This window comes from Myotis lucifugus, unplaced genomic scaffold, assembly GCF_000147115.1.
Source record: "Myotis lucifugus unplaced genomic scaffold, Myoluc2.0 scaffold_491, whole genome shotgun sequence".
NCBI lineage: Eukaryota > Metazoa > Chordata > Mammalia > Chiroptera > Vespertilionidae > Myotis > Myotis lucifugus.
Genome location: NW_005871539.1, coordinates 117629 through 134252, shown reverse-complemented (window position 1 = coordinate 134252; position 16624 = coordinate 117629). Strand labels below are relative to the sequence as shown.

At 37.9% G+C, this 16624-nt stretch overlaps 1 protein-coding gene across 2 annotated transcripts in view; it reads right to left on the bottom strand.

Moving 5' to 3' along the window:
• Window positions 1-547: 547 nt before the first annotated feature.
• Window positions 548-16624, bottom strand: part of ELMOD1 (ELMO domain containing 1) — a 43833-nt gene continuing 27756 nt past the window's right edge. For both annotated transcript variants that reach the window (XM_023744838.1, XM_023744837.1), the window contains exons 8-12: window positions 15372-15440; window positions 14598-14621; window positions 11236-11286; window positions 10060-10193; window positions 548-1925 (exon numbers count right to left, since the gene is read on the bottom strand). In XM_023744838.1, coding sequence (XP_023600606.1) covers window positions 1753-1925; window positions 10060-10193; window positions 11236-11286; window positions 14598-14621; window positions 15372-15440 — 451 coding nt within the window. In that variant the 3' untranslated portion in view covers window positions 548-1752. The remainder of the gene's footprint in view (window positions 1926-10059; window positions 10194-11235; window positions 11287-14597; window positions 14622-15371; window positions 15441-16624) is intronic.

Here is a 16624-nt window from a genome sequence, read left to right as displayed (position 1 = left end):
AGCGGCAGCTGCAGCAGAATCCAGGGCTCCCAAGACAGGCCGCTTACCTGGTTCACAAGTCCTCACCCCCTGTAGAGGGAATACGCAGTCTTGTCATCACTCATGGTGTACATCACGCCTTAACCAACACCCTCCCTTCCCCACTCTAAGCAAGGGCACAGGGCTGTAATGGACTCGATGCAAAATGCTGCCACCTGGTACACAGCTGAGAGGGAAGGGAGGGAAAAATGCTAGAGGAACTAGAATGGACAAGAAAACAACAAGCAGCTTAACATTTCCTTTATCAGTGGACAAACGAGGCTCGATAGGAAGCAACAAAGAAAAAGGTGGATCTTATTCTTTCATTAAAGCACTACCAGGCCTCAAGATCAGTTACATAAAAGAAGTTTCTCAGACATGACATTCTAATTCATTCCTGGTTACTTGGAATGATGGCATGATTTATATTCAGCCTAGGCTGTCTGTCTTTGAAATTCTACCCAATCACATATTTGCATATTCAAAAGCTGTGTGAGCACAAAGATATTAAAATGGAATCCACGACACATTACAGTAGAATGACATGTCATTTATTCATATAACCGACAGGCAGTACTCAAAATTCATTTAAATAAGCAAGTGATTACACAAATGTCTAATAATACTAAAACTGGTAGAAGGTATAAAATACCATGGGTATGAAATGCCATGGTCAATACTATTCAACAGACTACAATCATAATTCCAAACAAAATCATGGCTTTTTAAATGATTTTCAGCAGTTTTGGAATGATTTGATCACTTCCCTCTTCCAAGCAATTTACTTCTATTCATATAAGACAAGGTCATTATTTTCAAGAAGTATTGCAGAATCACATAGCTTAGGTTCCTCTCTTGCAACACATTTTCTTGCAAATTGTTTTTTAATATTGCCTCTTGACAGAGAAACCAGTCAGCACGCAGTTGCCCAAGCACAGATGCTTGGATCAGAACAGTGCCGGGTGTAACTCTGAGTTCAGCAAGAGGCAGGCAGTGAGAAACCTTTTGCAGCTTTCGAAGTATGTATGCGGACTTCCTTTCTGAGGCTCTAAGCATCATAAACGTACATAGGCATCTAAGCCCGTGAAATTATGGGAGTAAAGTAATTGGATATCCAAATGACTGTGACAGACTTGGGGGCAAGTTACAATATAATTGTGCAGTACTTAAAACAAAAACAACAGCTATCTAAATTCGCTTCTTGTAAGCCTCGTTACGTTTTTTTGGGGAAGCGCAGCTATGTTTGCAGGAGTAGTTTGGCTTGTCATGTGTCTGTCTGTATTATTTTAAAGTCTTATACTTTATTGGAATGAGTCCCAAGCATGAACCTGGCTTGAAAAGCTAGCAGCAGTAGTCATGAAACATATCAATAAATTAAAAGGTTTCCACAGAACAAGATTCAGCTAACTCTCTTACATACAAAATACAGCTAGAGAAATGCGGTTCTTCAATGCTGAATTATGAGAGGGAGGAAAACAATCTAAAAAAATAGAAAACTCTCTCCATACGTGGGGCCAAGGTGGATGCAACACCGCTTAATGCACAAGATGAGCCGGTGCTCCAGAGACAGCGGTACCTGGGGATCTGGTAATTACGACCGAGAGATGAAAATACTGTACAAAAGGCATGCATACAATCACTGTGTGCATTCAGGGTATGAGCTAGGACGAAGCAGAGATCTAACACGACAATGAGGCAGTGTTCTGGGGAATCCGTGAAAATCAGCGTAGGCGCCTATATGTTGATTAAACCTTCCGAAGCAGCAAAGTGTGGGCACAGCGCCATGTCGGGGTTCTGCAGCTGTTTTATGATCCTCTTGCGGAATTTCTCCCTCACGCGGTTGAATTCCATTATGTCCATGGGATCCTCTTCAATCCAAAACTTATGAAACTCGTGCATCAAATAGCCTGTTAAAGATAAGACAGTGATACGAACACAGGAGGGAAAAAAAAATCCTTAATCACATTCAAAATCACCCTGAATGGCTCAAAGAGATGCCAGACCAAACAACAGCAATGTGGAGCTCCAAGAAGAGATGAGCATTTAAATAAAAGTATTTCACAGCAAATACTACTGCTAAAAATTATTCTTAAAAATCCAGTGCAGTAGGAGCTGTTAATCTGCAAGATTTTTGCAATTACTTCTGGAATGATCCTCACTCCTCTCAAGCAGAAATAAAAATTAATCCTGCCTTCTCTTGAATCTGAATCACATCTGGAACCTTCTGAAAGGCCGACAGTGACTGCTTTATCCTTCCCCTCCTGCTTAAATTAACATAATGGTCTAATTTTTCAAAATCACTCCACTCAAGCCATTTTTTCTCTTGATATCTGATTTGAATAAAGTTTTAAATTACCCTGGCCAATCAAACAAATGCACCCTGACCATCTATTATGAGACAATAAAAATTGTAAATCAACTCTACACAACACAGACCGGCCATTAAATTACATGAAATTGTTAATAAAACTTCCTTGCTCTGAAGCATAATTTCATATTCAAATACTTTTATGTCTCACAAATGTTATCTATGACCTGGATTGGGAACATTTTTGGAACAAATGTTAGGTATTTGATATGAGAATCTATTCATTGCGTTCTGTTTCCCCACTGTGTCCTCGCCCTCCACCATATTCAGAATGGATATATGGACAGCTTTCTAAAAAGATAACAGTAGATATCTGCATGTAGTAAACCTATTGCAAGCACAAGTGTCTCTATATATTAGAAAAAAAAATCAGTTGAGAAAATAATCCTAGTTAAAAATCCCAGTAGCCAATCATTACACAAGCTCTTCTTCGTGTTTTCATTAGAAGGCAGTAGAAACTAGGAGCAAGGATTCTGGAGCAGAAACCTAGTTTGAATCCCAGCTTCTTCACCTCCGTGGGAAAGGAGTAAGCATCAGAGATGACAGGGAGCGTGGGAAGAGGATTTTGGAACAAACATACTCAATTCTAGTTGTAAAAAAACACACAATACCTTTTGTTTTTCTGGCAACTAGCTACTTAAGAGAAAACTTTTAACATAGCTTCATAAACAGAATTTTAAAAATTCTTATCTCACTATAAGACAAAATTAGAAGTAACCTTTGCTCTCACTCACCCCCAAACACACACTGCCAGATGTTGGTCCACGTCCACAAACTCACCTGATTATTCATTCACTACATTGCTAGGTGTGCTTGTATATCTTTAAGTAGATGCTCTCTCTACAACTACAGGAGGAAGGATAATAAGGAGAAAGAGAATTTATATTGCTTTTTTGGGTGGTTGACTGCTCCATTTCTTTTGGAATTGGACTGTCTTTGGGCCATCCTCACACATTAACATGTTATGTTAATTTGTGTCAACACAAGTTAACATGAACATCTCTGATGGGCACACACACCAACCCTCATCCAAATAAGAAGCCCCAGATCAGAGGCCCCAGGAGCCATCCCAACCATCTCTGCTCCTTGATGCTTGGATTCCCGGAGGCATCATCCGGTCTTGAACTCTTCTGGTGGCAACACTAACATTAGCCTGTTCCACGGATGAAGAACCTGATTCGTTTCTCTCCCCTGCCCCCCAATGGATACAAGGAATTTATTTTCAGAAAAAAAGTTCAAATGAGAGTGGACTGATTTGAAAGCTACCAGTTCCATCTAGATATATTATCTCTCTCTGTGGGTCCCAAACAGAGACCTCGAGGATAGAACCATTTTTCCTTATTTATTTATTTATTTATTTATTTATTATTGATTTTATTGGGGGACATTAGTTAATAAAATTATATAGGTTTCAGGTGTACAATTCTATAGAATATTATCTATATATTTTATTGTGTGTTCACCACCCCAAGTCAAGTCTCCTTCCACCACCATTTATCCCCGCTATACCTGCTGCTACCTCCTCACCTCCCCTTTCCCTCTGGTAATCACCATACTGTTGTCTGCATTTATAAGTTTTTTTCTTAATCCCTTTACCTTTTCCACCCAGCTCCCGAAACCCCCACTTCTGAAAGCTGTCAGTCTGTTCTCTGTATCTATGAGTCTGTTTCTATTTTGTTTGTTAGTTTATTTGGTTCCACATATGAGTGAAAATGTATGGTACTTATCTTTCTCTGACTGGCTTATTTCACTTAGCCTAAAGCTCTCCAGGTCCATCCATGTCACAAAGGATAACATTTCCTTCTTTTTTTTTATGGCCAAGTAGTATTCCAAGAACCTGGTTCTTAAATGGTTCTTCCTTTCACCAAGCCAAACTATGTTGCCCTGTGTTTCTTGGAACAAATTCAATACTTCTCCATTTCAAGTATTTGAAGTGCCCTTTATGCCCTGAGCTTCTCTCTCTCCCAGGCTAAGCATCCCTATTTTTCCTCACCATTTCTCACATGCCATGACTTGGAGTCTACTCGTCATGCTGGTTGTTTCAGTGCACACCAACAGAAACTTGTTTCCTCTAATCTCAGTATCTTATTTAACCAAAACAATTCCATAATTCGTCCATCTCAGGGACTGGGAAAACTCCTAAAGTATCCCAAGAAGAGGGGGGGGTCCCTGTTAAAAATGAAGACCCTCCCAGATTCAACCAGACATCACAGTTCAGTAAGAGGAGTCTTATTCATGTCACTAAAGTTTGAGAACCACTGGTCTAGAAAACACCCTCTTCTTAAATTCCCTTGGCTTCTTGCTAAATATTAAAATTTTTATGGTTCTAAGTGAAATCTCTAATAATTTATAATTTCTCCATTCCTTGCTATATAAAGTACACACTGAATTTTCCTGACTTGGCCTCTGATCTCCAATAAAGACACCTGAGCTATTTTGTATATAGAGTCAGATTTCCAGTATTATGCACTAAAATAATCCATGAGGAATTAAAGACATTTCATTGGTATCTCATAGTTCTCTACTCCAATTGGCAATAATAAACAAACACTGTGAAAAATTAGCTTTAACTAGCTTTAACTGAAGGATTCACTTTCCCACAACGCACATAAAAATGTTCCCTTTGTGCACAGTGTGCAGGTAAATTGGCAACTCACTCCAAAGGGCATCTAGGGTAGCACAGAGTGTTAGAAGGATGCAGATCCATTTGGTTTCCCCATTTTTCTACTTTACATGCAAAAACATACAGACGGAAAAACATTTTGAAAAGTTTAAAAGACTGGCTAGGATAAGAGTCAAGGTAAGGGTGTTTAATAATCTGCCACCATTCTCAGGATCCTTCCTCTTAAGGCTACAAAAGTCAAGCTATAAAGCTTATAGATTGGTTTCCTGGGACTCTCTCTACTGCATCAGGAAAATAATTAGAGACGTATAACATCATTTTAATCAGAATGCAGAGATGGTGGTGTGGCTTCCATTCACTTATATAACACTCCATTTATATAACATTACAGAGTGTTCATTAATCTGTTTTGTCCACTGGTCATTGGCCCTTCTTCCAATTAACAAATATGTAAAGATACAAGAACAAGGTAGAATTCTTATGCTCCCCATTCTTGGTCTTTTGGAGAGAGGGACCCAGGCAGACAATTTCAGCTGATGATTGATTAGCCAAAGGAAGCTAAGGAAATAGTGTGGCAAGCAGAGAGAGAAAACAGGCCAGGCTATTGTTTATAGTCTCATTTAATTCTTCCAACAGTTTTGTGGGGTAGATCATGCTGATGTATCTTCATTTTATAGATGAGGATGCTGGGCTTAGGAAAAATACTTGGATGAGGTACAATTACACAATGACAGCTGGAGGCCGGAAGCCAGGACCTGAAGTCAGCTGGCTTTCCGCTGCTGTGCCAGCTGTCTTTTCCAGGGTATTCTCTCCCTCTGGTTCTTATTCCTACTGAATACTTCCTTCTTTTGAAGGTCAAAGAAAATATAATTCTTTTTCCTCTTCTGGCCATTATGCTTTCCTTCTGCTCATTACACGAACCTTACTTCATCCCAGTGGAGCTGTGTGTTCAGTGGGGCTTTAGACTAAATGCAGTGTTCGTAGAATGTACCTTGGCAGTGCAGTGCCCACTGAATAATACTGTACAGGTGGACTGATAGAGCTGTTTTATTCTCACATTCTTGCACCTAGATGAAACCCGTTTTGAATACTAATTTGGCCTTCTAGTCCAAGCCTGCAGCATATCTGTTGGTGCTTGAACGTGTCTTGGTTTTGTTTCACTGCAAGTAGTTAACAGACAGCAAAGACATATGCAAGGATACAGGTAATTGCAAGAATATTACAGAGGAAATGGGCAGAACTGATCATGTCCGATGGAGGAACAATGAATTCAGAGCACTGCTTTCTTCCTCTAGAAATGCCTGAGTCCCTCTGCTTACACTCCAATCTACAGGGGCACTGCTGCCCTTTCTAAAGCCTGGTGATGGCCTTGGGAAAAGTAATCCTAGTGCATGCTTACTCACCTGGGCTAGGGTTCCCTTGGAAGCATATCAATTCAGGCCAAGGATTAATTGTTCTAGAGAAATTAGAATTCCTTTCTCCCACAAAGAACATCTTCCAACATTTTAGCCTCCCATCCATCCATCCATCCATCCATCCATCCATCCATCCATCCATCCAACACATTTTACTGAGTACCTACTCTGTAGCAGGCTCTGTGCTGAGGAAACAGGCAGTGAAGAAAACAAACACTTCTGTCCTTCAATGTCAATTGCTCTGATTCTAATTCTGATTCTCTCCTGTAAGAGTTCCCCCACTGTGTGGCTCTGATTTTCTCCTCAGTGCTGATGAATCTCAAACCTGCCCTTGGAACTCTTCAGAGCTCCAGCACTTTACACTCGAATGCCCACTATGTAGCTCCATGTGGATTTCCCAGAAGAACGCATCCTTGGCATGCCTAAAACCAAACTCATTTGACTTCCTCTGAAAGCTGCTTCCCTAAAGAGCACGGTAAACATAGAATAGGGTAAATACAAAGGGTGAAAAAACTTAGCAAGGGGCATTACTTACGTACATTTTATGCTCTTTTAAATGGCTTAAAGGCTCTTTAATATATGTGCCCTCCATCCCTGCTCTTACCAATGTCATCCTTGGTCACACCCCTCTCAAACACTATTCTCTATTCCTTGAATCTAACATACTCTCTTTCCTTGTAGCCTTTGCCTGTGCCACTCCCTCTGGCTGGACTACTGAGCCACCATTGCTTTACCTCCTGCCACTCCTCCTTCAGTCTCACAGAAAAGTGGCATTTGCTTTGGGAAGCTTTCCCTGACTTCCAAACCGAGTGAGCTGTCAGCCAGCCTTTAATTTAAAAAAAAAAGAGTATATTTACTTCTTCAATCACAAAACTCTTCCAACCATGCTTTAATTATTTATTTGGATATTTGTATTCCTCTGTCAGAACCTGATAAAACCTCAATAATATTAGTTGGAAATGGTCAGAGCTGTTACAGGCGTATAACCATCTAGTTGTCAAAATAGGAGCTGTAATCACATATTGAAGACTTCCATTTTCCATTAAAATGTCACAGAGTGTAAGTATTTAAAAATTTGTTGTTTACTTTTATCTAAATTACACTGAACACAGTTTACAAGTCTTGTTACAAAAAACAACCTGCAGCACTTCATGCCCTAATTCCTAAACATTTCAACTCTTTCAGCTGATTCTTTTGATTTTCGACCTCCATAGCTCTAAATAACATACTAGTTGCTTGATTTTTAAAAACTTCCCTATATATATGATGAAGTCTTAGCTCCTTTCCACCCATGCCAACCACACATTATCAGATTTCTTACATAGTATTAATAAGTTTCCTCTTTGTTTATTTGCTTAGTTTCAATTTACTTAATTTAACCCTAACCTATTTCCTAAGTATGCCAGTGTTTTTTTAAATGTGTTCAAACTTGGTAGATATTCCATAAATTTCATATTTTTCAAAGATTCTCTCCCAGAGACTTCTGACCTGCTAAGATCTGGGTTTATTCTTCACAGACTATTGTGTTGGGCTTTCCCTTCCCCTTCATCCTAAAGATTCCCTTCACTTTTCTTCTATGCTAGACGTCATGCTTTCTGGACCGAATTCATTTTTACACTGTTACTTTGTGGAATTCATTAATTACACTGTTATTTTGTGGAAGCATATCTTTTTAGGAGCTTCCTTATAAAGTTACAAGAGGTACAATGTTTAAGACCTTGCATTAAAAATATGTCTTCATTGTACTCCCATATTTAATTGGTAAGTTAGACTGGACATAGAATTCTAACTTGGAAATCATATTCCCTTTAGGTTTTAAATATAATTGGGCAGTTACATGCAAAAAAAATGAAACTAGACCACCAACTTACACCATACACAAAAATAAACTCAAAATGGATAAAGGACTTAAACGTAAGATGGGAACCATAAAAAATCTTAGAAGAATCCATAGACAGCAAAATATCATACATGTGTCGTAGCAATATCTTTACTGATACAGCTCCTAGGGCAGTGGGAACTAAGGAGAAAATAAACAAATGGGACTACATCAAAATAAAAAGCTTCTGCACAGCAAAAGAAACCATCAACAAAACAACAAGAGAGCCCACTGCGTGGGAGAACATATTTTCCAATGTTATCACCGATAAGGGTTTAATCTCCAAAATTTATGGGGAACTCATACAACTTAACAAAAGGAAGATAAATAATCCAGTCAAAAAATGGACAAAAGACCTAAGTAGACTCATTTTGAAATAGGACCTACAGAAGGCCAAGAGACATATGAAAACATGCTCAAAGTCACTAATCATCCAAGAGATGCAAATCAAAACAATGATATACCATCTCTTGCCTGTCAGAATGGCTATCAGTAACAAATCAACAAGCAACAAAGTGCTGGCGAGGATGTGGAGAAAAAGGAACCCTCATGCACTGCTGGTGGGAATGCAGACTGGTGCAGCCACTGTGGAAAACAGTATGGAGTTTCCTCAAGAAAATTAAAAATGGAACTGACATTTGACCCAGTAATTCCACTTCTAGGAATATATCCCAAGAAACCAGGAACACCAATCAGAAAGGATATATGCACCCCTATGTTCATAGCAGCACAATTCGCCATAGCTAAGATTTGGAAACAGCCTCAGTGCCCATCAGCAGATGAGTGGATTAAAAAACAGTGGTACATCTACACAGTGGAATACTACACTGCTGTGAAAAAGAAGGAACCATTTGCAACAGCATGGATAGACCTAGAGAGCATTATGTTAAGGGAAATAAGCCAGTCAGAGAAAGATAAATATCACACAATCTCACTCATTTGTGGAATATAATGAACAATATAAACTGATGAACTAAAATAGATCCAGAGACACAGAAGCATCGAACAGACCATCCAGTCTCTTCTGATCTAGTCTCAGTAGAATTCTGCTACACTCAATTCATCCAATCAGTCAGACCAGTTTCAAGGGACGAGAGGGACATCCCCCTTCCACTCTTACTTCTAAGTGGGAGGAGTATCAAAAATTTGAGGATGTGTTTAACCACCACACACAGACATTTGACAACCCTTGGCTGTCTGTGAATAGTTTTGACTGAATAAAAAGCTAGTTGGACTAAAAGCTGATTGGAAGCTCTGAGCACATAAGTAGGGCTTGGTGACTGTGAGCATGACTGTAGAGTGATATGACTGGGCTATTTCACTGGGGAGATCTAGATCAGAATGTAAACCCATGTAAACCAACATTTCCTCTTTCTAATGTCCACTGAGCACTATGGAGCTAGTTAATAATTTTACCTTCATAGCTCTGTAAGGAAACGACTTATTTTTTATAGATGAGATAACTAAGGATTAGAGAGGTTAGTAAACATTGACTTGGGAGTCAACTCAGGTTGTTGTCAGAGCCTGAACTCTTAAGTGCTATGTCATGCTGGACCAAAGGGAGAGAGAGAGATCTCCATGATGTCTTTAAGTCTGACCAAAAACAGATACATTGGATATTATGCACAGGCTGTGAAAGAGGACAAAAAAATCAAAAGTCTCCAAAGCAGCTAAATCACAAAGATATCTCAGCTTCGACCCTTGTCTAGAGCATTGTATAGAAACCTCCAATGATAATGAAGCAATGGACACTTACAGAATGTTTGTTGGAAGTGAGACAACGTTGGAGCTTCTGGTGCGATGTTATAGAAATGGGTCTTCAGAGCTCCGCTCACCAGTAGATTATATGCCAGGTCAGTTATATTGATGCCCACGATTGCAAAGGAGTACCTGTAAAGTGCAAACCACAAGGCAATGTGTGTCACATTTAAAAATATGATCATTTGATTATTAAATTATCAGAGTGGCAGGCTTCCCTTCCCTCTTCACCTTACCAAAACCCTGAATTTTGCAATTTATCAAAAAATTTCAATAATGCAGACTAAGAGAATGCTTTGTCTGGAAATTCCAATTCCAAATATACAAGAGAAAAAAATCGGAAATTGACAAAGCTTCATATGCAAGGATATTCATTATAGTTTTATTTACTAGTATTATGGAAAGGTCTTGGAAACTATGCAAATATCCTAAAAAGGTGATTGGTGACTTAAATTATGGTAATCTCATATAATATATTCAGACAATAAAAGACTATCTAAGCAGAATATAGAACATTATGTATTGAACAAGCCCAGTTTTATTATACACACACACGCACAAATGTGTACAGAAAGCAGGCTAGGATGAAATACTAATATGGGTATGTTAAAGTAATAATATTGGGGTGATTTTTTGGTTTACTTTCCTATATTTTCTAAATTATCTATAATAAATCTATATTACTTTTAAAATTAGAAAAAATATAAATATTTTAATGCTCAGGGTATATTTTCTAGTCCCCTTTCTACCTGTCTATAAAAATTAAATGAAACAGTTATTAAGTCCCATCTGGCAATATATATCCAGTACATTTAAAACAAGGTCGCTGTTCAAAATATTTTTAGATAAAATGGGCATTATAAAAAAAAAACTTCTAAAGTAAATTTTATCTAAATGCCTATACTTGATAGAAATCCTTAAAAGAAAACTACCAAATACAATTATGAATGATTTCTGAAATGATTTTCATATAGTTTCTAAACCTTGCAGTTGGTGACAGGCAAAGTAGTCTTATATAATCACGCAAATACAAATATATCCAAAAACATAAACCATCCTTTTAAAAATTCAACTGGATTATATATTTCCATCAGGACAAGTAGATCTTCATCCTTGTCATCTCTGACAGAGCTTCTCAGACATTTTTGTTCTGGTTCAGAAATCCAACACTCACCCAATTGCTTTGTCCATCCTTTTCTGCTGCCATTCTGCTTTGCTGAATTTGCTGAATGAATGAATAAATAAATAAATAAGATTTAATCTCTAATTGGTACTTGTTCCCTTTATGTTCATGTTTAAACGGTTACACAGATGTCTGTAACTCGGTTATCAAACAGAAACCCATGAAAATGTTGTCCATTAAAAAAGCCACAATACAATTGATATGGAGCTTAGAAATGGAATTGTTTAAAGCTATGCTACTTATTCCCTGCTCACTTTAGTTCAGCTTTGGGAGATAGCCCTAATGGCCAAACATTATGATACTCTTTTGTACTATTATTAATTAGGAAACATGACTTCCACGAACCCTCTCCTCTAACTAGGTGCCACCTCACTCTCATGATTCCTCATGTTTGGTTTTATGTCTTGGCATTTATCCTACTCAGCCTTGTTTGTGATGTCTGGCACACAGCAGATACCGAATAAATATTTATTGATAAATAAGTAGATTTAGTGAAGAGGAGGAAGGAAGGAAGGGAGGGAGGAAGGAAGGAGAAGAAAAAAGGAAGGAAGAAAGAGAAGGATGGAGGAATACTACATAGGTTTTAAAAATTCTGTCTGAACAAGTGCTATGGCATTTCCTCTGGTTAAGCGAGGACAATTAAGCCATAGAAATTCCACTTTTAATCCATTTTATAATTTGAGCTTCTGAACAAGGCTGTTTGAAGAAAGGGTCCCATCATGGAAGCATTCTGAAAATACCGCCTTGCATTCTATTACTGTGTGAGCAATCCTCACCCCCTCCATATTGCTAACGTCTTGTAGGCAGGAACCACATCCACTCTTCATTGTGGTTAATGGGACCTCATTCAGTGTTTTACGCTAAATCGTGGTTAGCATTGGAACTAAATACAATTTTAAAACTAGAGTTATAAACATTTAGCTTCCAAGTAGGAGAGAGTTTTATATAGTACACGGCAAACACTACATTAAAAGACACACATGTAATACACACAGCACAACACCACAAGAACACAATGCAAAGTTTATATTTATCTATATGTACTTTCTACCTTGTAAATGACTACCTATAATCCAAAGTAACTATCTTTAATTCATGTGAAAATAAATGTCACCTCTTTTTAAAGTGTGACTGACCGCCAACAAAGCAACCAATCAGCCAAAGAGGCATCAGGACACTTTTACCTTAAAAGACTCATAATCAAATTAAAATGAGTTGTGTGTGAAATTTTTTAAAAATATATTTTTATTGAGTTCAGAGAGGAAGGGAGAGGGAGAGAAAGATAGATACATCAATGATGAGAGAGAAGCACTGATTGGCTGCCTCCTGCACGCCCCCTACTGGGGATTGGGCCCACAACCCAGGCATGTGCTTTGACCAGAATCGAACCTGGGACTTTTCAGTATGCAGGTCAACGCTCTATCCACTGAGCCAAACCAGCTAGGGTGTGTGTGAAATTTAAGAAACTTTATATAAGTGAATTTATAAGCACCTATTTTCTCTTCAACAAATCTTTGTAAATACACAGTCTTTTCCATATTTATTAAATCTCTATCTGCATTGAAAATATAAGAGAAGCCCAAACAACCTCCACTCATTTGATTACCTGTAGAATATCCTGACCCCAAAAGAATGAATCCTTCTCTTCAGGAAACATACACACACACACACACACACACACACACTCACACACACTAGCACACCCACATGTCCTCCCCCCGAAACAAACAAACAAACAAACAAACAAACAAAACCTAACAGTCAAAATTCTCCTTTAAACTTGAATCTACTTTTATTCCTCAAGTTACTTCAGGATTTGATGGATGGATGTTCCCACAAGCAGTGGTGTCTACTGCTTGCTGACGGACAGACAGGAGAGAGTTTTTCTGAGTATCTATAGGCTTCTCCTTGTTGAACACCTGAAATGTTTAGGGCCTGACAGAACCCATGTTGCTATCACATTGGCCAATATACAGGTATCTCAAAAAATGTATGCATACTTTAACAGTTGATAGCTCAATTCTGAAAATAAAATGTATTTTTAATAAACACTGCCTTTATAATTATTCAAAGTATGTGTATACATTTTGGGGGGACACCCTACTTTTTTTTCAACTATCAGTGAAGGACAGTAACATTTTCAAAACACTCTGGCTTGTATCCAGTAAAATTTACCACCAATTTGAAGTGATCCATATTTGAACAATTTTATTGTAGCTTGAGGGACAAAGCATTGTAGTTTTATGTACATGCCCTGTGTGCGCACACAGGCACATGCTAGTGTCTTCTTAATCACACAAACCCTCAAATACTTCCTCTCTGATGCTGATGTGGGAGGTAAAACTATAAAGCCTTTCTCTGAGAATGGCTGATAGACAAAATTAATCCCCCTGCAATGGTTAATCAAAAAGTATTTTAAGCTTATTGTCTCTTCCCAAGGACCCTGGAGGATTCGTGTCCTCTGGCCGATGCTCCTCTGGGAATGCCACCTGACATTGCACACAGACTTCAGTCAATTTTAATTAGAGGGAGTTCAGAGCCTCTGCATCTCAGAAATATGCAATTCACGCAGTGTCGTTAAAAATCAACATAGCTCGATTTTAGCCATGTAATATATCAAGAAGGAGAGGAGTGACTTTAGTGGTTTCCCAAAGTAAAGATAAAAGAAAATAATAATTTCTTATGAAAGATCACAAATATAAATTTGAGTAGTATAATTAAAGGAGCCTTAGATAACAGAAGCTAGAATAAGTATAATAGTACTTTGGGGAGGGGAACCCCAAAGCCAACCTGCTTCTGAATTTTGAGAATGATGTGATAAAACCTAGGATTTAGTTAGAAAACATGATCACTAACAAGGAGCTTGCCATGCTGGGGAGAAAAAGTGATACAAAACCACAATTGCAAAATAGCAGAACTCCTTATAATAAGAATGACTAAAGCATATATAACTACTATATGTAATAATGAAATGAGAAATGCATTAATAGAAGAGAAAATTTGTTCTGTGCAACAGAATTCCCACATAAAACGTCCACCTCAGGGAGTGGATGGGGTCAGAGCATGTGTGGAGAGGTGGTCAGCCTTTAGATGAAGTGTTCAAAATGTTGCTCCAAGCAGGTATAGCCATGGTTGTAGAAAGGGGTTTTGACATTACCTATCAGGTTGGTTCAACCTGGTTTTTCTCGCCTTAAAACAGAGCCAAAATATAATATACTATATTAAATTAAAAGATAGAAAGTGCTTGCTTTTTGAAAGATTTTCATGAACCTATATTTCTTTAAAAAATTTTGCTTATACTTATTCTAAAAGAAAATAAAAGCAACAAAACACAAAGCAAAGAAAAAAAATACCTTATTTCCTCTTTAGTGATATCCCTTCATGTAATCAGGTAAAGAAAAAAATTAGAAAGGTAAACAAAAGTACAAATAATTTAGAACCTAGAATTTTATTTAAAAAAAAGAAAAGCCTCAGCAATTCCAGACTTTTCAGTTAGTCCCTGACTTCATGACTTTCATCCTCCCCTCCAATCCCCCTCACACACCTTGTCTCTGAACTTTTTCTTCCAGACTCTACTTTCTCCTTCTATGCTTACCTCCTCCGTCTTCCTGGACAACAGTGATTATATCATTCCCTTTAAATACATATCTCACTCTTATGGTTCCATTTTACATCCTCAATCCCGTAAGTACCTGAAGATTTTTTGTAGGTTATATCCATTTAATTCACAAAGAACAGCATGTTTCAGGCTTATGATTTCCATTTAACATCAACAAAAACAATATGCACAGAAAACCCTAGGCAATCATATAGAGTGATATGTAAATGTGCAAATATACTTTAAAACACAAGTCATTCCATAGTGTTTGTAAGGCAGAACTTTATGGTAATTAAGGCCTTTACCTCATGCCAGCTAATTTAATAATCGCTTGCATGTAGAGCTAAGGCAAATCAGTACCTGAAGTTTTAACTGTCTATTCAGAATCTGTCAGAAGGGGTTGTTTGAAGGAGCTTCAAGCCTCACTTTTGGTGGTGTGACTCCTGAGAAGCTCACCAACAGACCCATGTAGGAGATGAAGTTAATTCTACCTCATCCATAAAGCCTAATCCACCTTTTCAAAAATTACCTGCATTTTGGATGAAGAGAGTCAGAGAGGACCTGCTGAGCTGCTGTGGCGTCCCTTTCCGCAAAATACCTGCAGTTGGAGGAAGGAAACCGTAACTCCATACTTGCTGAATACATTCACTTTAACCCGATTGGAGGCCATTTGAATTCAGAGATGGACACTAGCGTAAGATTGTCACCTGTTTCAGCTCCTCCAGATAACAGCTTACTTGATTAGAATTTTCCCAATGACAGTATGATAGGGTAGTTGTGATACTCATATAGACTTGGGAATGATTACAGTAGGTTTGCAAATATAATTATGAACTTTGCCATTCCCTAGAGAGCCCAAGATATCCTCATTAAGAGGGTTATAGGTGAGGGGGCCAGAAAGAGGCCCCTCATAAGGCAGAAAAGTCTGGAAGAAGGGACATGAGGAGGGACTTCGACAGACAAAGGGCACAGAAAGGAGGAGACTAGAGGATACAGGATGCATTTTTCTTGGGGAATATTCATGGAGTATTTGAATTCTGAATAATTGGAAAATCTCTAGAGCTTAGAGATGTTAAAAATAAAACTTAGTTCTGGGGAAAAGGAGGAAATGAAGTTTCCTAGAAAATGAAACTATAGCACGTTATTTAATTTGATGTGAATACATTTCCTGCATAATTCTAAAGAATAAAACAAGCTCTTGAATTTTGTTTCAGAAAATTTCACGTAGGGGAGGCAGCCAATCGATGTTTCTCTCTCACATTGGTGTTCTCTCTCTCTCTCCCTTTCTCTCAAATCAATAAAAACACATCTTCAATGAGGATTTAAAAAATATATCACTATTCTCACTTTCAGGGTGTGTCAAAGGATACAAGAACTACCATAAAAGGACTCCCTTTGGCTTGAAAAAGAATGACCACAAATGACTCAACTTAAGCTTGAAAAAAAAATGAGCAAAATTATTTGAATCACAGTAAACATATAAAAACCAGGATTAAAAATAATATTTAAAATGTAAAGAGATACTCCCCAAAACATTTTTGATCACTAACATGGGAACTAGGGTACCAAGGCCTTGTGCTAAAAATTGGCAACTTATTTAGTGAGCATCTGTCCTGCCCATATTTTAGATAAACCAAATAACCATAGTGGATAAAGGAAACTGAATCTCTACAGAATTCCAGCCAACGACTGTGGGAAGAATGACAGAATTAGAAAATCATTTTTTGCACAATTAATTAATTGGTTCAGTGAAGACTACTGAAGAAGGAAATGGTTAGATAA